We start from the raw sequence: 20,052 nt of genomic DNA on the forward strand, positions 1-20,052 counted from the left end.
TTTTTTTATCATCGTTGATTATTTCTATTTGAGTAGGGAAAAAAAACTGGAGCCCAAACAACCTATTCCTAGAAATTAGGTAGAAGTCAAAGAGTACGTTGTAAATGGATCAACAGTGTCATAGAGATCCAAAGCCAAAATAATAAAGCAAGAAAAAAAAACAGACACACATTCAATTTAAATACTCAAATGACACTGTCATATTGTGTGTTGCCTGCGCTTTTTGTCCGTGCATATATTTATTAATATTTTGCTCAAACATGTTCTCAGACGGTATCGTCATGTTTTTGGCATGTCTTCTTCTTCTCTCTGTATCTCTCTCAATCTCTCTCTCTCTCTCTTCCTTCCCCTCTCGCTTTTGCCATTGTCTTCTGTTTGCGATTATTTTTCTCGGTTGGCTCGCCGATTTCTTTCTGCAGTTGTTTACTCATTTTATACTTCGTTCTTGTTCAAGTGCAAAGCGGTTGAATTCAATATCATATTCTTGTTTGTCTTATATGTAGATTTTGTGGGCGCAAAATATTTCCATATCGTATCAAAACCGTATGCTTAGACAACAAAGAAGTAGCTGAAACGCATGTCTCTTGCACATTTTCAAACCAAATATTCTCTCTTCTTCTAGACCAATTTTCGTTTCGTCGTCTGTTAATTTCTCTCGATTGATTGTACACATTGGACGTAGTTTCTTTGTGCATTTATTGCTATTTTCAGAGCGGCGAAACAAGCAATTCCGACGACTAGACAAATTTTATTGCCAAAAAAAAAATCTCGATCATCTTTGCTTCTGAACAAGCAATAACAATGAACGGATGAAAAAACACACAAGCGAAAAAAAATTCCGTACATTGTGGGCTTCGGCAAAGTCGAGTGTGTTTCTCAGCTGTGAGACGACTGATTCAACACTCACTTGAAAGTGATTGAGCGCGAGCAAGCGCGCTCTCTCGTTCGTGTGTGTGCGTATTTCTATTTCGCTCTTGTTTTTATTTGCTCATATTCATCATTGGATTCCGTCGTTCGTTTGCATTTGCTCAAAGGTCAACCGTGCAAAAAACGAGTGTTTGAATCAGTTTCCAGCGAAGAGAAGCGAAGATTTGAAATAAACGAAGCTAACATTTTCAGATTTATTCCACTTGTATTTTGTGGTTTTTTTTTTTCTTTCGTTAATTGCTTTTTATAGCAGGCTCTATAGGCACACGAATGCGTCGAGCTGTTGAATTTCAAACATTGGCTCGGACCCATATTTTGTTTGCAAATGTTTTGATTTCGAGCTAATAAAAGAGAAACGTCGATGCAAAAAGATAACCATGATATTATATGGTCGAATTTCGCATGAAAATGGCTTGTTTTCGAGCTGATCATCCATCGAGTTTGGTGATCTTGTGTGGCAAATATCGTTTATCTATGTCATGTTGCTACCATATCGGCAAGTTTCACAACGGCACACACGTATATGTTCACAAAGCATCAAATAACAAAACGCGTAAAGTTTGCGCGTTTTATTCGCCATCGCACAGTATTCAACCTGTTGTAAAACGGCGTTTGGATTTCATCATCTGCGGAATTAAGTCCTTTGTTTAAGAGCAACGGCGGCAGCAGCTCTCTCTCTCTCTAGTTTACTTTGTCGCATGAATTAATGACAGGAAAAAAAAAGTGCTCTCGCGTATTGAGCAATACAAGCAGAGAGAATCGATAAAAGCCGTTTGGAGCTTCGAACACGCGCGCGAATTAAAATACAGCTGCTAAATATGATTATTGTTGCTTGATATTTATGTATATTCGAAAGGTTTCCCGACATATACATACAATTAGCGCACACATGGAGCGTCTACGCATAGTTTGTTGCTCTCGGTGGATGGTGTGCGTGTATTTATACACAGTCGTTGATCCATCAATTACGCATCACTATGCGAACTGCGTGAACGCACACAGAATTTGCTGTTTGAACGAAGAAGCACAGAATCAAAGTGGAAAAAAGGCTGTTGTGTCTTCTGCGGCTTGCCTTCGGAAATTGCGAGCATTGATATTAGTTGCTACCAGAAAAAAAAATTGCCGCAAATGTGAGCCTAGTGAACAAGAAAAGAAGTCGAAAAAAAAAAACGTGCGACTCAAACCAAAAAAAGAAGTCGAAAAACGCACACACACACACAAACGCTTAACAAGAACACGTACGCATGTACACACATTTGAGAATTGAGTGCTACCTGTCCTTGGTATAGAACATCGATTTGCTCATGTGGTGCTAAATTCGTTGCCGAGCGTTTCAAACGCAGTAACAAACAAAAAATATGAGATTATATGAAACTATGAAATGTAGACAAACACGCGTCTTTATTAACTCTTTTTTTTCTTTGTTAATTTGATGTCTAAATAAGAATGTACATTCGAAGTAAAACCGCATTTTGTACACGTTCTTCCGTTCGATTCCATATCAACAAAGTGAGATCGCATCATTTTGAAAGTAATATGTATCGAAACGTTAATGTTTATTTACCGCCAACTCGCTGGAAACAATATTCTTATTCGCCTTTCCATTGTTTCTGCACCGGAATTCGGAAATATTCATATTCACATTCATTTTTGTTTTGCTCCATAGAAATTTGTATTTCGTTTGTTATCGCTTGGTTCTTAGAGGCCATTAATGGATTTAATTATATGGTGTTGCCTTACAAATCGGCATAAACAAATGAATATTCCATAAATTGGCTGGCATTTTATACAACAGCAAGAAGAAGACAAGAAGCAACGAATCAAAGTGCGAAAAATAAGGAATAAAAAATTTAAAATATATATCGAACTACAAACGACTTGCATAACTTATAAAATGCATGAAGTGATAAAAACAAGCCAGGTCTTCAGTGTTTTTTCCGCACCTTTTATCAATTAATTCAACAAAACAGCCGGAAGGCAGCAGCGAAATAGCACAAAAAAAAATTCTTTATCATCCGCCTCGAAATAGATTTATTAAGTTCAAAATGACAAGTCGTCTGACTCTGTAAATAGAACGAAAATTGTAAACAATGTTGTCAATTGTGCGCACAGTGATTGTGTAGCGTTTTGGACTTTTTTTTAATGCCGTTCATTGTTTGATTGTGCCGCAATTTGTGAGCAATGAACCGATCGAACGCGCAATACAATGGATAAACGACCTCATCTAAAGTCAAATCGACCATTTATGCGCACATGCATGCACGCATTCAATGGAATGCGCTTGACTTACATAATTCGAAACTATTATATAGCGATCGATTTCCACGTTTATTAATCAATTTTTTAACATTTATTTGTTTTTTCACTTTTTTTCCCCTCCGTTTTGTAGCTAGTGCAATTGTAACGAGTGCTACAACTGAATGCTGAATTAGTTCCACGAAAACGCAAAAAAATTGAAACACACCGACTGCTGTTCAAACGAAAGGGAAACAAATACGCGAAATACAAAAGAAAAGCCCCTAGACCAATCAAACATACACATCACACACACACATTCACTCGCTCATTCATGATAAATGGCTAAATAATCTCTCTTTCTCAACGAATCAACCAATTCGCAAAGGCATAATAAATCAACATAGTGGTCGAATGTGTGCAAAACCGTGCGAAATCGGACACAAGTGCAAGTGAAATTACGCACAGTGGTTATATTTATTGCATTCGTTTTAGAAAAAGAAAAGAAAAACACGCCGAAACCAAATCGTTAAACTGTAACAAAAAAAAGAGAGAGAGAGAGAGAGAGAGAGAGAGAGAGAGAGAGAGAAAAAAAGAACACAAAGAGAGCAGAAGCGATTATAAAATATAAAGCGATTAACATAAACCAGAAAATAAAAAAAAAACAAATAAATGAAAAGAAAAATAAATACATTTTAGTAGTAGATAAATATTTATATATATACGTGTTCATGTTGAGTGCGGTAATTGTTCATTGAATAACGACGTGATTGATAGAGCATTTTCATTTTGTCTATATATTATTGCCGATGATTATTGCAATTGCTAGTTTTGCTGTGTGCTAAACGAAGTGAAACAGAAAATTCGAATCGCGAATCGGACAGAAGAATACCTCATCCACTCACTCACTCCGCCTGGCAAAACGCAAAGAAGAAGAAGACTTTGTACCGGCGACGCAATAAAACTCTGTCTACGAGGACGAAACTAAAGCAAATAGACGGAGAGAAAAGCGAAGAAAAAAAAACCGAAACGAAGAATTACATATTGATGATTAATTTTGCTGCTTAGGTGTATTTTTTCTATAAAATTACGACGCACAACAATTGAACGAAGAGTTCAAATGAACGTATTGAAAAAAGTGTGAATGAAGTAAACAAGCGGAATAAAAAAAAAAGCCACTACAAAACGATCGAAACCCAAAGCTAACAACGGCAACAACAACAATCACTTTCAACACTCATTTTAACGAAAACGGCCCCGGCGCAAATACGCTTCGACCGACAGCACAGATAAGATAACGCAGCAAAAACACATTTCACTTGCAATCGAAACAATCGTATCTGAATGCAGCGAAGCAGTAAAACACAAGGATTTGTAATTTTGTGAGTGGCGTGAATTCAGCACAAATCGGCCAAACCCAACAAGAAATCCAACAACACACCGTTCGAATCGTCGTGATATTGATTTAAAACACTCACCCACACACACACCTCGGTGACCAGACAAACGGTCGGATTTCGTTCATTTGTGTGGATTGGCCAGAAAACACGCCGCCAAAATGGTTCTATTCATATTTCACGTGAACACGGGCACAATGATGACGTTCGAAATGGAAATGGCACTACAAACGTAAGTTTTTTTCTTTCAATTATCACTAATTAAATTTGCAAACCCATTTGTTTATATATTCATTCAAGTCTTCCATGTATACTTCATATTGCAATTTCCCTCTCTCGTTCCTTCTATTCTACGCAATCGTAATTCATTTTGCAAATAAATTCGTTCTTGACTGACGAGAGTGCGCTTGAAATTGAACAAGAACACAACAAATCGGCAGCTGCTATTGTTCAAGTACCTTCGTCTAAACCGATATCAATTCGGACAGCACAATTTTTAACGTCAAATAAAAATGCGGCGGAGGCGATGGCGGACAGAAATTGAATACAAAGACGACGACGAAAGAAAGAAAGAGAAAAACGAAACAGCATGAGCAAACCACATTAAATAAACAAGTGATTTGTAGTAGTCATTGAGGCAAATGATAAAAATAGTCGCGCAAAAACGTCACACACATTCGCATCAAATTGCAGCTTGCTCATTCGTTAGTTCCGAGTGTAATTACGAACGAGTATTGCTACTATTCGATTTTGGTGTACTTTTTGTTTACGACTTTGAAACGAACGAAGAAAATGAAGCAAAACGAAAAGCGAAAAAAATCAGCGTAAAACGAAGCAGCTCAAATCAATCGATAGAAAACAATTTGGAAATGACTGCATGTTGACAATTTTTGACGCAAGCTCAAACTTAGAACTACAACTATTTTCACTATAGCTCGTTCCACTCGCAAATCGATCCGAAGTGAAAATGGTGCTGTTGTTGTTTGTTTGTTTTTTCAATTATTATTCGCTAACTTTGAAATGACGAATCGATAATTCGAGCAGATATCTCTTTTGAATGTCATAAAATATTAAAATCCAATAGCCCTGCCCAGCAATAAACGGTCATTATTCTCCATGAGCTCGCCACAATATTGTTGTTGTTGTGATTTGGCTTGCCTGTCGCTTGACGTATTCAAATGATCTGTTTTGTTGATTTACTTTTTTCGTCGTTGTCGTCGCCATTGCCATTCGCAGTCGATTTGTCTACGGCGTCAAGAGAGCAAGAGACAATTTGCAAAGACTTTTCTTTATTATCATGGATTACGCACACTTACAATTCCAGTGGCACATGATATTGTATCTACATTTCCAATGTTTGCACCATTTATATGATATCGACGTCATTCATTCCAACTTTGACCAATCTTATTAATCATTATCAACGTCATTCGAAAATCGAAATATCGTCGAGACAACTGAAATAACGAATCAAAGAAGAAAACGAAAAATGAAAGACAGTAATTTCACATTAACATGATACCGTTAAGCCTAAATAACAGTTGTTGTATTGAACTCTGACTCATTCCATTGGAATTGATGCGAAACCGAATATAGCAGTTACATGCAGACACATAACAAAAATAGAGTTGTTACTTCTCGATAAATAAACGAGTGCAAGCAAAAAAAAAGAGAGTGCGAGAAAGAAAAATGGTTTGGCGTCATTTTGAGGTTCATACGAATTTGAATAAAGAAACGATGGCGACAAGTGGCGGCCATACAATGATTAAGTGTTCACTTTTTTTTCCATGAAATTTTGATGAAGTCTGCTGTTGTCGCTCGACGAATGAAGTGGTCTTTTTTTTTAGATCGATTTGCTACGGCCTGGCTTCGGAGACAGTGGGGCTTTGTCTTGGCGACTCAAAGCTTCCATAGGGTTAAAGCTGAAAGTCAACACACTGCACATTTGGTGTGCGTAACCATATTCGATGCACGCCAATAATCGTGTACCAAGCCATTGCACTGTGGAAAAACTCAAGTATCTAGCAAACTTGCTTACATATGTGTACACACGTATTTTCTTTGTGCGTTTTTCCGCACAATTCAGTCATACCGTTTCCATTCCACACAGACCGTGTTTGTGTACGTATGCCATTTCTCGGTATCGACTTATAAACACCACGGACTCTAATGGCGCACACGTTTTTCCGTATGCGAAGGCGTTCAACTCACTACATTCCTTGTAGATGAATGGAAAATGAAATGCGTATTAAGTATTTTTTTTCGGATTTAGTGCCTGTCAAAAAAATTGCTCATTCGGTTGACATAGTTTTTCGTTATTGCGTCTTTCATTCTGCGATGTGTGTCTGATTCAGGCATCGCAATGTGAAAATATGTAAATGCTGAACAAAGATGATGATGCCGTTTAATATTTTTCACCCCCGTTGAGTTGTGTGCTGTCATCAGCCTCAACTTTATCTTGCTCGTCTCACTCTCTTTCTCTTTGGTTGATTATAAACTATATTTCTGCCGAGGGAGGCATTGAAAATATGCCAATGTTTATTAATGAACATGACAGCAGTAGCAAATGTACCGCAAAGACTAAACAAAAACAAATTGCGCGACAAACATATACACACGAGCCATGGATTGCATGTGCGCATCAAAGTACTCCTTTCAAAGCTCACTCTCATTCTATTTTTTCTCTCTGTTCACTTAAACTGTTGCCATAAAATGTGCGCGCGTGTAAAATGTTTCTACAGCTTTGTCTCTCGTTCGCCGTGTGTTTTTTCCATGGCCAGAATAAATGAAGCGAGAGAATAAAGCGACCTGATGTATATTTTGTATGAAAACGACGTTGTGTATGTCTAAGGTCGTTCAACTGGCTTCACACAGCAGACGCTTTTCTCACTCAAATCAACACCCGTACACCACATACTTCACCCGCTCACAATGTATGTGCATATAGTTCGAATGTCATTATGGATTCGTTCGTTCGCTTGCTCACTCGCTCCTTCTCTCCTGCATTCATGAGTGGAGCAAGAAAATGCATTGAAAATAACCTTTGTGGATAACATGCATGCGAGTTTATGCACAATTTTCCCTGTTTGTTCTATGGCATTGAGCTTTTCCTGCTATTGAAAAGTCTAAATCAATTGCGCTGCTAGGGAATGGAAAAAAAATCACACACAAACATCCACACGCGAGGGAAGTTAAAGAAAATAACGATAAAGAGGAGACATGAAAGAGAAAAAATATCCCGAAGATGTGTTTTTCTACTCTGTTATTTATTTTAAGAAAAAAATCACAGTCAGTTCAATAGACTCCACTTTTCTCACATTTGCCCGTAAAATACTCAATTTTTCTACGCATATTTAGAAATAAATGCTGTTATTACACTCGGTTAATGAGAGAGAATATAAAAATAGGTTTAACGAGACGCATTGCTGGTTTGTAGTCAAGCTTCGATTGTGTGTGGTTTATGAAAAGAGTCATCTAAAATACAAAAAACCCGTGAATAATAAGTGCCAATTATAAAAGCATCTTTAAAAACTTAATTTGCCATTTCGACACGATTTGTAAATGATCCACTGCTCCGCCGTTCGACGAACCGTATCTCAGACGAATGGCAATCGGTCGTCGATCGTATATATGTAGAAAATAAAAGACGTCATCCACTTGATTATTTGCTCTCGCGCTTCGGACAGAGAACAAAGAAATCGTTTTCAATGAGAAAAAAAACCGAATAAATTTAATTTCTGTGCTATGATTTGTCGGAATTATTGCAAACTAATGGCAACACATGAATTCAATTATAACATCATCGAAAACGATGCGGCTGACAAAAATAAACTCATCGACTGAGCAAATGGAGACTATCTTAATGGGCCAATTTTAATTTGAAATCATTTCATTCGGTGAGGAGAGAGCATGAGCAGAATATGAGCCAGCCATCAAATGTTCAATTAACTAAATTTGCACCATACGACCGATTGGCTGGATAGCGAAACAAAAAAGAAACGAATGAAACGATCGAATGAACGAACGGCGAATGAAAAAAAATTCACCCGGAAATTGCTTTGCAAGGCATATGTGAGACGCATATGCGATTTATTTATTCTATTAGCACACATTCGTACTCAGTTCACAGCTGAGACAGATGCATGAACAAAAAGCAACACTCTTATTAATTGTATAGTGGAATATGTATGTTTTTTTTTCTTTCTCGTTTCGCAACATAATAAAACACATCATTCGCACCAGTGCTTCAAGTTATAACTTCAAGTTTTATTTTCTCAAACGCTCAGTTTTTTTTCTGCTTTTTTACTCGAATGCTTTTGTTCCAAATCGGAAGCTGATTTCATTTCAGAACGTTTCATATACGTATATGAAATAAAATCAAGCGAGCAAGAATTAATGTGTCCATGGAGAGAAGGAATTAAAAAAAAACGAATAATTATCGAAGGTTCTTACGTTATGATACAATTTCGTGGTATGTGCGGTAAGAACGTACATGCCTGAACAAAGCAAAGCAAAGCAATTCGGTACTGCGCACATTGTTTTCAAACACTCGACCAAGTTGTGCTATGCTTAGTTCGCCTAACCTGACATTGATTTCATGCGAATTCTCAATGATTTATTCTGTTCAGCTCGACTGAAACGAGTCACACTCCCTTTTGTGTACTAACAATACACACACGATAATTCTATGATTTTGTTTTCTGATCTGAAACCGTTTGCCAACAATGATTTTGAGAGCGAAACTGAAATTCAAACTAGCTAATCGAGAAAGAACAAGAGAGAAGGAGAAAAAAGACAATAGAAACAATGCGATACTAATTTAAAAAAAAAAGCAACACAAACGACTGGTGGTGTTGCGACTTCATTTACGGTAAAATGTGTCAATTTGTTGGATACGATTCGGTTTTTTTTTTCTCTGTCTTACTCCTAGCTCTCTCCTTCTATCGCTCTCTGACACACTCTCTCGGTCACACTCGGCTCTTTCTTTAATTCAGCGCTTTGAAACGCACATATACACACGATTAATTCCAACGGAAATTATGTTTAACAAAGCAATAACAACAGCTATCAATCTAATAATTTATTTGTGTAATATGTGAGTATGTCGCGCGCGCGCGATATGTGTGTTTCGTATAATATCGTGTTTTGTTTTGTTTAAGCATAAACAGCGTTTAGTTTTCTGGTCTCATCGTTTTCTTGCTGCTACACCGCTGCTGCTGCTCCGCTTGTCTAGAAAGTCAACAAGCGTAAATGATTTCATTTCAAAATGCAATTAATATAAATGATCTAGCGTATGAAGAAAATCGAACGCACTTCAATCAATTTGTTAGAGGAAAAGAGCCATTTCCATTTCTCATTTTCTTGAGAAATGGCGATTACATCAATTTGTTGGTTTGCGTTAATAAAATATGAAAACAAATGCATGGTTCATATATTCATTTACACATTTCAATCTTAAGAGCGAAAACAATGCACTTCACATGCACAAAAAACATCTATTTATAGCGTTGTAATTTGATTTTTGTTTCTTCACCCATTCTCATTTTGTTTTCTTCTTTTACAGTGTTCAAAATCTCAAAGAGACAATCGAACGATTGCATGGGATACCGGCCACTAGGCAGGTTCTAATGATCAGCGGGGGCGAAGTATTAAATTCATCGTCGCGTGTGTGCAGCTACTCGTCAGGCACCGATGAAAATCCAATTTATATGTTTAGCATACTATTCGATAGTTCAAAGCTACATCAACCATGGCCGAGCGAGAGTCGTAAGTACCTGTTTGTCATTCCATTTAATTGTGTTGTGTCCGTTTTTTTCCTGCCTCTCTATCCCTCTTTTTGGTGTTTTTTTTTCTCGCTATCTCCCTCTATGGGTGAGTGTATCGACGATACACTGTATCGTATTTCCTTTGTTAATGCGGATTTGAATGTGCTGTGCATTGACGCATATATTTAATGTAATAAAATATGTCGACTTAATTGATTTGCTTTTAAAATAATCCCCAAATTGGGATCAGCTTAACGTCGGTTTATTTATCAATGTTTTTTTTTTTGTGTTTGTCTCTACTAGAATAATTATCGGTGCGTAGTGAGTTCAAAAACATTACTTCAAAATGCAATTAAGATAATTTGCGTCATATTTCCTCGTCCGATTAATCAAACCCCAATTAACTACGTCTTACAGAAAAAATTTCGACCAAGATTTGGCATTATCAAGAACCAAACTTTTTTTTTTCGCTTGTGATTGCCCTTTATCATCACCTGATGATTCGAAAAAAGTCAAGCTTCATTCAAATAAAATGAAAGAAACTCGAAATGAACGAATGAAAAATTCGAAATCATAAAAAAAAAACAATTCAAGAATGGAGGGCTCATCGCATGAATCAAAATAATTTTTGATGAAAAAAAAATGGACGTTTTCGTTGACATTTTGTTTTGTCGCATCAATCAAACACATTCGTTTTTTGTCATTCGTGGAAAAAGAAGAAGTTGTTTTGTGTCCGTGTGTTTTGTTGTGTCTTATTTGTAAAAGTTTCATGAACTTTTCCATGCGATATTAATTGTCTACTTTCTCGTAGCAGCGTGATAGAAACACAAATGGTGTTGGCATAAGATAGAGCTGCGCCACAGTATATTTGCATTGCAAAATACCCATAATCGTTGTTTTATTTTGTTGCTGTTTCAAGATCACGCCAAATGTAAATTAAGCGCGATATCAAAAAAAGCAAACAAAACACAAAAAAAGCGCACGTTGACAATAACGACAAAGGAGGGCGAGAGAAAAAAAAAGGTAATCGGCTCAGCTATATCAAATATACAAACCCGTAGAGAGCGAGATAATTCTTCGAATCGAAGCATAGAACCATCACCATAAATGTCATATCATTGTTCCCATTGCTAATTTAAATTTAATACTGCTTGTATTGGACGGTTGACGATACCATCAAATCTCGTTCTTTTTGCCCTATTTTTCGATGCTGTTGTTTTTTGTTCCTCTTCTTCATCAATTTGGTGGAAAAAAGAATGTTTACCAAGAATTAATTTACACCAGCGACGTGAACAGATGATCAAATAGCATGGCAATTCGTGATATTCTTTTCAATTGTGTTGTTTACGAACGATTTTTTTATGAAAAACAGTGGACAATTCACATTCCGCTCTCTTCAATTCTTGTTTCGTGCGACAAATAAACAATCATTGTTCTATACATATGTTATGCATATTATATAGCGCCCTGTTTACCACCTTCGATATCGGAGGAAAATTTGAGTGTACCGACAGATGAACACACCATCGAAGCCAGTTCGTAAACAACATTTCACCCGAGAATCGATATTTACATTGTGTATATAAATGCATGTTTTTAAATTGACACAAACATAGCTGTAATGGCACGACATCGTCAACGAGGACGACAGTGACGATGACGACGACGACAATCGACCGGTATATTCTAATAATAATATAAGCCATCTGTCTAGAGTTAGGCTTCGACAACGACGAAAAAAGAGATATAATGGATATGCACAGTTAAGTGGATACATAAATTGAAATTCGATAAATAGACTCGTTTGAAACGAAACACTTGCCTCATCGACAACCGAACGATAAACTGGCTTATACGCTCTCTTTCTCTACTTGATCCCAACGTCATACGAAATATCCATTTTCTTCTATTTTTTGCTTTGCTTCTTGCCCAATCGACAATTAGATCGATTCCGATTTCCTTAGAACGCAACCATGCAATTTCCTCGCATTACAACAGCTAATTTTTCCTCTCTCCCTCTCTCGTCAGGCATTCGTTCATATGACTGCACAGATTTATGCATCTAATGACCATACTTATTGCCCTACCTATAAATTAACACAAATATACATTCATCGATTAATTGTCCAATTAAAATTACTTTGTGCACTAGAAATGTGGAATGAAAAACATTGTTGAATTTAATTAGCCACACAGCGACTATTTATTACACATATTGTTCACCATTTTACTTCATCTTCTCCCTCTCTCTCTCTCTCTCTCTCTCTCGCTATCTTTTTCAGACATTCACTACGAGGATGAGGTGAACCGTTGCTTAGTGATGCCAGCCGAATATAACACCGTTGTGATTCGAGCGAAATTAGCTCAAAAAATGTGCGAAAGTGCCACCAAAGAGATAAAAAAGTGTGAAAAATTGGTATTTGAACAGCATTTGCAGCAACAAGGTTGGGCAGCTGTTATGGCCAATTTAGAGGATTTAACATGTGAATTTAAGCAACGTAGCGTAGTTATTTTAAACACAATTAATGACTATCTGGAAAAGCGGCCCAAATATTTGGAGTATTTGAATTTATTTCCGGAGGATCTACAGAAATTGTCAACGGTGCCGATACTCAGTGAATTATTGCCAAGTGCACAGCACGATTTTCATGGTTTCGACGAATACTTTCATGACAACGTTTCGTACACGGGTTCAACGAGTGCCGACAGCGGAACGAGTGTCGGTGGCAGCAGTAACAATAGTCGAAATCGTGAATCACTCAGCGGATGTGATAGTGGTGGTGTTGTTGGCGATTCATCTAGTCAAACACAAGGGCAATTGGATACAGTAATTCCGACGAATGCGACGAATACGGTGACGATGACGACGACGACGACGACGAACAAAACACAAGACAAATCATCCGAATCACAGACCAACGAACCACAAAAAACCCGCTCGCTTACCCTCTTGCAGTGGATTTCGTCGAAGGAAAACCACAAATCACTCGACGAGATGGCAAAGCATTGCTCGAAAGTTTTATCGAAATTCGACGATAGCTCCATTCAAAAGGTCAAGGACGCCATCAAACGTACCATCGACATTGCCGAACAGGTATGTTTCGCGTGTAACTAATTGACTTTGCTACTTCTAATTAATTTTTCAACCAATTTTTCACATTTATTAATATTTATTTTGGCTGCTTTTTTTTCTCTCTCGGTAGGAAAGCGTACGTGAAGTTGGTGGCCTAACACAACGACTCGAACTACTCGACTCAACCATGTGCGAGGCCAAGAAATTGGTACAGGATCAAAAAGAGCTGTCGACTGCATTTCAACAGAATCAGACACGTGCCAGTCAGTTGAGTGATGCATCAATCCTCCCCGATCTCTGCTTATCTCATTCCAATCAAATGAATGTTATGCTCCAAAATCACAATAAATTGCTCGACTTCGAAAAACGTATCATGAAGGCGAAAGAAGAGCTGGGCGAAAATCTCAATAAACGCTTGGACTATGTGGCTCGCATTGAGAATTCAATCAGTGACTTAGATAGCAATCTTTTACTGCATCATGAAAATTTCCGACGCTTGAAACATCACATGGTGATTATTGAACAAATTCACGAAGCACCAAATACCTATGTTACGGCCGTTGCCGAAGTCGTTCGACGCAAACTGTTCTCGAATGCAATGCTCAAGGTGAGTTTGTGGGAACACAAATGGATTTGTTTGAATAAATTTTTATCTTTTTTTATCGTTCGAAAACCGATCATTTCCATTCATTCGATCAGTTCATTTAAGATTGAGTTCTTTGAGTTCATTTGCTGAAATGGAGATATTCGAATGACGTGAATATTCGAGTATTTATATTCGAGTAATGAAGGTTTATTAAGAACGATTTTTTTTTAAATCAAAGTCCATTTTGATAAATCTTTTGATTTGATCCTAACTTTCTCTTTGCTTCAATTAATTTTCAGTGGGCAACGGAACTGTCTTCGAATATGGTGAACATTCACGGTGAAGAGCGGTCACGTCGAGAGGACTTTGAAAACACATTCGAGCACCATTTTCTAAATGGACTATTCTCTGGTCTCGACGATGAACCACCGGCGTTTGCTACACAAGCACCAGCCATCTTTGACAATCGGTTACCTAATTTGACCAAAGCAGGTAAAGCCAAATTGTTGTGAATGCAATGACGTCTTTATGTAAATTGAAAATAAATTTTTTTTGAGCTATTGATCAATCCATTTATCATATATTTATGAATAAATAATTTTCAAATGAATGAAGGCGTTATTATCAAACCATCCACACAAAAAATACATAATTCTATATTACACAAAAATAATTGTTCAAGATTAATCAAAACATAATAAAATCAAATCAAAATGACGTCTCATTTTTTACAGACTTACAATTGCTGGTGGAAGCCATTCCGGAAATAGCTTCGAAGATTGAGATACCCGATTTGAAGTTTGTGCTGGAATTCTTTGCCATGCAATACGGAAGCAAAGATTCATCAACCGATAAGAAGAGTTGCGAGGAAGTCAGATTAATGGCAAACAAGCTGCTGGACATTCGAGCATTCAAAGAGTAAGCAGAAATTAATATTCCATACATCTAATGGCATTTCAACCGTTTTCTTATTTTTTATACCATTTTTTATCTTTATTGAATCATTTCAGTGGTTGTGAATCCGAAACCGATACGGAGGAGTTTGAGAAAGTTGGCCAGAGCCCGGTCGATCGCCGAAAATTGGCTGATGGCCGAAGTGAAACAGTTGCACCGAAGCCCAAATCGGCCGAAATTGCCACATCAACACATCGTGTTGAGACAGTATCAACGGAAACATTGACAGAGGTTGGTTTCGAATCAAATACCGAGAATCGCTTTCCTTAGAGTAAATTTAACTAATAATCTGTTTTCAACTCCAAATTAGGAAAATGCTGGAACAGCTCAGCTTGAAATCGAGCGTCTAAAGTCGCTTCTCGTCGAAATGGCACGTGTGTCACGCAGTTCAGTTGAAATGCTCCGAAATCAACTGCTCGCAGTCAAAGACGGCCTAAACTGTGATAAAAAAGATCTTGCTGTTGAATTCCAGAAGATCGAAACAATGTTCACCAATCTGAAGGAACAAACAGAAACAAATGAACGTGAGATCATAAATCGTCTGACTGTTGATCATGAGTTGGAATTGACGGACGTGCGCAAATTGTTGACAATGAAAACCGATGAGGTGGCCGAATTGAAGGCAGAAAATGCAAAACTTTTTGAAAAGTTGGCAAACAGTGAGCTGGAAACGGAAACCACAAAAACACGTAGCTCGAGCGAAATAGATGGTCTTAAGGCGCGCATCGCACAACTCGAAGAGCAGGCCAAGAATCACGAAACTGATAAAACAAAGGCTGTGAATGAAATAAAAGATAGACTGATTCGTGAACACAAAACCGAAATTGAGTCGTTGCGATGCCGCTACAAATTGATGAAGAATGTGGATCGAACACCGTCGGACACCAGCCTTGAACGCATCGAACGTCCGGACATTCAAGCCAGCTCACCGACATCCAGCCAGAGCTTGTATCGTCGCATTCTCGACGAAAAGGAACGACAACTCGATGCATCCAATTCGCAATTGGAAGTTTTGACCAAGGAAAATGACCAATTGAAGCGCACCATTCAAAATCTGACCGAAGGCGAATCACACGAGAGCGTGGATCAGATGAAAGTGCAAATTGAAGCATTGCAAAAGGAAAAATATAAATTGCGTCAGAAATTGCAACATGAACGATCCAGAAAAATTGACTTGGTCACAGCTGGAACGTAAGTTTTGGTCGAATTTTGAATTTACAAATGGATTTGCAATGAATTTCGAATTTTGAAATTAATTTTAATGATATTTTCCCTTAGATCGACAAGCGATCCAGCTTCATCATCTCTATCGAAATCCATGTATCGCGCTCGTTTATGCACAAAGAACTGCGTTTCAGTTGGCACATGTGAAAACGGTGAAACTGTTCTGATCGTTTTTAACGAAGCACTGTCTCGATTCATCATTGTACAGGTGAGTTTTGGAATCTACTTTGGATGCATTTCGACTTTTCCATTTAAAATCAATTTAAAATGTTGAAATGTCCCAATTTTGAAATTAAAAATGAATTTTATAATGGAATAAAATCACTAATGGATCTTTTTTTTTTTGCATAGGATTCAACGTACATTCACTTTCTAGAGGAGGATAGCCACACACTTTTCAATTTGCCCGTGCCGACCAGAAGCGAGGAAAAGTTTGAGAACACTCAAAAGGCACCATACTATCTGGGTGTTGTCACTGACAAGCAGTACTGTTTGGTGAAACGTGAGGGAACTCGCTATCGTGTTCCAGTTGGCACTCGATTCTACCGTGTCAAAGTGAAACCAATGCTGCCAAACAGTCGAACCAGTTCGATCTCGGAGAGTGAACAAGGCAACGTTCCATGCACACCGGGTGGCCGCAAAATTTCAGTGTCTGAAACCACACCAAATCCAATCAGTTCACAAGATGTTGCCTCATCCACATCAAAATCTAGCACTGAGGGTAAGTCTGTAGGATTTTTCAAAATTTGAAACGATTTTCTTGACATTCCAATCGATTTTCTTGACATTCCAATCGATTTTCTTGAAAAGATTTTCCATTTCAGAACATTTTCTAATCAAATTCCGGTTTTCTCTTTTTTTAGCACGTCGCGCTACATTATCAGTGAGTCGTTCGTTGAGCGCCCAGTTTACCGATTCATTCGCTCAAACCGAAACGATCGATCGTGCTCCTGGCGAGTCGTCCACCGATATCCCAAAGATCGTGGAAAAAGATATGGTTGACTCGGGTGTTGTGGACAAAAGTGAAGATAAAAGTGAACGCATCAGCCCATCCGGCTCTGTGTCAACATCATTTGTTGGACGTTTACGCTTCGCAAGCGTTGGTGAAGATGAAGCAATCATCGTTGACAATGTACCATCATCACAAGAGGTATTTGTCACATAAAACCACATGTCGATCGGTGTTTGTTTCTTGTTTTGATCTGCCAAGTAAAACGTAATGCGTATTGTGAAAGTGCTTAGCTGTATCCATAGCTGTGTTTGTTGTTTTTATATCACATCTTTCTATTACTTGTTCCTTTATCCACATACACACACATACCCAGCTAAATGTTTAAATTGCTGTTGGTTAAATCCATACAATGTTTCTTTTCCCGACTTGCTTGTTGTTTGTCCTCACAAGATCATGCATACACCTGAATAGAAAATTTGAAAAAAAAAAACTCTACTTAACTCTAAAATAACGAATCGAAACAATAAGAAAATCAAAAAATAAAACAAAAAAACTCAATAAAAACCCACATCCATCAAATTGTAGGAAACGGCATCGAACATGAACATGATTGAAATAACGGCTGAATTCGGTGCGGACACTGATCAAGAAGAATCCGACGAGTATCGTTCACTTGATGCAAAAAGCGATGAGGTTGAACCGGTTAGTTAGTTAAAGTTTCTTATCACGATTGCATCGTATCTGTCGACGTCCTGGTTTTTGCGCAAATGACCGAACACTATTTTGTGTAACAAACCAGCCGCGTTCACGAAAGTATGAAAACAAAAATAAAACTGGACTGAATTACACACATACAAAATCCAAAAAAAACGAACGATCCGAAATGGCAGATGAATTTAATGATGTAAAGATAATTTTGAATCTAAAAACAAAAGAAAAGGATTTCATTCCAGATCGCATAGTATTAAGAATTTATTATTTAAACAATTAGCAACAAAACAAAACAAAACAAAAAAAAAACGTGATGAAAAAAACAATGAAAATCAAAAGAGAAAAAAATAACACTTCAAGTTGATTGACGCTAAGTTGAATCTTTAAGATTGATCTTAAACTATTTGCAGATGTAGGTATTCAATTTAATAGACTATCAAAAAAAAAAAATCAGAGAAAAAAATGAATGAATTTGTATCTCCATTTAGTTACAATCGCTTACATTTACTTGTCAATATATCTGTATTTGTAATTTTTTTTATAATTATTTCTTCACACAAACGAATATTTAAGAAATTCGCAGGTTAGGCGAATAGTCTCTCATTAGATTTGAACCAATGAAAATCTGGATTTTTTTTGTTGACAAATCAAATAAATTCGATTCAATAAAATGATAGAAAAAAAAAAAAAATTAAAAAAAAAACAGCAACAATAACAACAGACTTATTTCAATCAGTAGTTTTTTGGCAATCTTCTGTTTTTCCCCCACTACAATCATATTTCATTACAGGTAATAGAAAAATGACTACATACACAAATGACCATCTTTTAAAATGAACACAAAAATGACCACCTTTCACAAATGACCACTCACACAATCATAACAAAATGACATCCTCCATCTTTCCATTCAGTGTGAATCTATTTGCATCCTTGGTTTTTCTTATACCAAATGTCGCATGCTTTTTTCTAGGCTATCTTTCTAAACCTTAACACTTCTAATAAATTACTTAGAATGTTTCACCTAAATTATACTTTACACTTGTGTCGTGTAGTATCTCGTGTTTTATGTACACCAATTTGAAGAAAACCAATCCCTTTTTTGTTTATTTTCGTGGTTTATTTTCTCATTTTTTTATGTTTGGTATTTTGTGGTTTCTTTTAGTTGTTATTGGGCGTATAAAAAAATCCACCTATTCATCTCTTTTGGTCCATCTTGAACTTCAATGAAATTCCTCAAAATTTTATTTTGAAAAACGCTAAAAATGTAGAAAAAAGTGTTTCACCAAGGAAAAAAACACTTGAAAATTGAAAAAGAAAAAAAAAGTATTAGAAAACCAAACGCATGTGTTCTGCTATTCACAGAATTGGGCCGTCGATCCGGGCACCGGCGGTAGCATTGGATTCTTTACACTCATTGAACCACTCATAACACCGTTGCAAAGTTTTTTGGAAAAATAGGTACAATGCGTTGCACCTAGTCGAATTGCGATCCCAACAATTGTGAGTGTCGTCACTTCAGCGCAACAACAATTCATCACAAACTGTAGAGGTAGACATTTCTTTCAGATAAAAAATTCAAACCGAAATAAAACACGCTTCGTCAAATAAAATCCATAATATTGGTGTATTTGGATGTAGTGTAGTATGCAAACGAAATTATTCTCTATCGAACTCAACAGTATCATATAGTATTTTAGGTGTCTTTGAACAAAAAAAGCGGATCTATTATTTGGCACTTTTGCACCGTTAACACACATATTGTTCTCGTGAATTCGGTTGAAAACACCGGTGTTAAATTTTATTAGTCATTTTGTATGCAATTCAAATAAAAGCACCCATTAACTTTTCATCTCGGTTTGCTTTATTGCTTTTTTTATTATTATTTTTACGCTTCTTTTTCGATTTTAAGCCAACTAAATTGCTCCACACTCAAAACTGCCTGTTTCAAAAACATAAAATCCTTTGCTCCGATGAGGGGTGAGTTTGCGGAACATTTACTTCTATTTTGGGCAATTTCATTTTTAGTTCGTCTTGAAATTGTGTGTGTGTAAGTTTTTTTATCTCGATTTTTTTCCCTCTGTAAATAGATTTTAAATGATTTTTTCAAATTTTAAGCATAAATATTGCTTTCATAGCAACAAATGTGTAAAATGTTTTCACAATTTTCACATGCATATAGGTTGGAATTGTGAAAAATAGTTACGTTGAAATAATAACAAAATTAA

At 36.9% G+C, this 20,052-nt stretch overlaps 1 protein-coding gene across 13 annotated transcripts in view; it reads left to right on the top strand.

Annotated features, from left to right (window-relative positions):
- Positions 1-19,676, top strand: part of LOC129566897 (RB1-inducible coiled-coil protein 1) — a 24,529-nt gene extending 4,853 nt beyond the window's left edge. For 5 of the 13 annotated variants that reach the window (XM_055443272.1, XM_055443268.1, XM_055443271.1 and 2 more), the window contains exons 2-13: positions 3,317-4,791; positions 10,123-10,325; positions 12,607-13,418; positions 13,528-14,004; positions 14,283-14,475; positions 14,718-14,901; positions 14,994-15,168; positions 15,248-16,128; positions 16,216-16,369; positions 16,513-16,882; positions 17,025-17,311; positions 17,699-19,090. In XM_055443272.1, coding sequence (XP_055299247.1) covers positions 4,721-4,791; positions 10,123-10,325; positions 12,607-13,418; positions 13,528-14,004; positions 14,283-14,475; positions 14,718-14,901; positions 14,994-15,168; positions 15,248-16,128; positions 16,216-16,369; positions 16,513-16,882; positions 17,025-17,311; positions 17,699-17,824 — 3,933 coding nt within the window. In that variant the 5' untranslated portion in view covers positions 3,317-4,720 and the 3' untranslated portion in view covers positions 17,825-19,090. Of the gene's footprint in view, positions 1-2,598; positions 2,753-3,316; positions 4,792-10,122; positions 10,326-12,606; positions 13,419-13,527; positions 14,005-14,282; positions 14,476-14,717; positions 14,902-14,993; positions 15,169-15,247; positions 16,129-16,215; positions 16,370-16,512; positions 16,883-17,024; positions 17,312-17,698 lie in introns of those variants that run through there. The other 8 variants (XM_055443275.1, XM_055443277.1, XM_055443274.1 and 5 more) reach the window with 3 other exon arrangements.
- The last annotated feature ends 376 nt before the right edge of the window (positions 19,677-20,052 follow it).

Source organism: Sitodiplosis mosellana, unplaced genomic scaffold (assembly GCF_009176505.1).
Source record: "Sitodiplosis mosellana isolate CC-2019 unplaced genomic scaffold, AAFC_SMos_1.0 Smas_scaffold_5, whole genome shotgun sequence".
Classification (NCBI taxonomy): domain Eukaryota; kingdom Metazoa; phylum Arthropoda; class Insecta; order Diptera; family Cecidomyiidae; genus Sitodiplosis; species Sitodiplosis mosellana.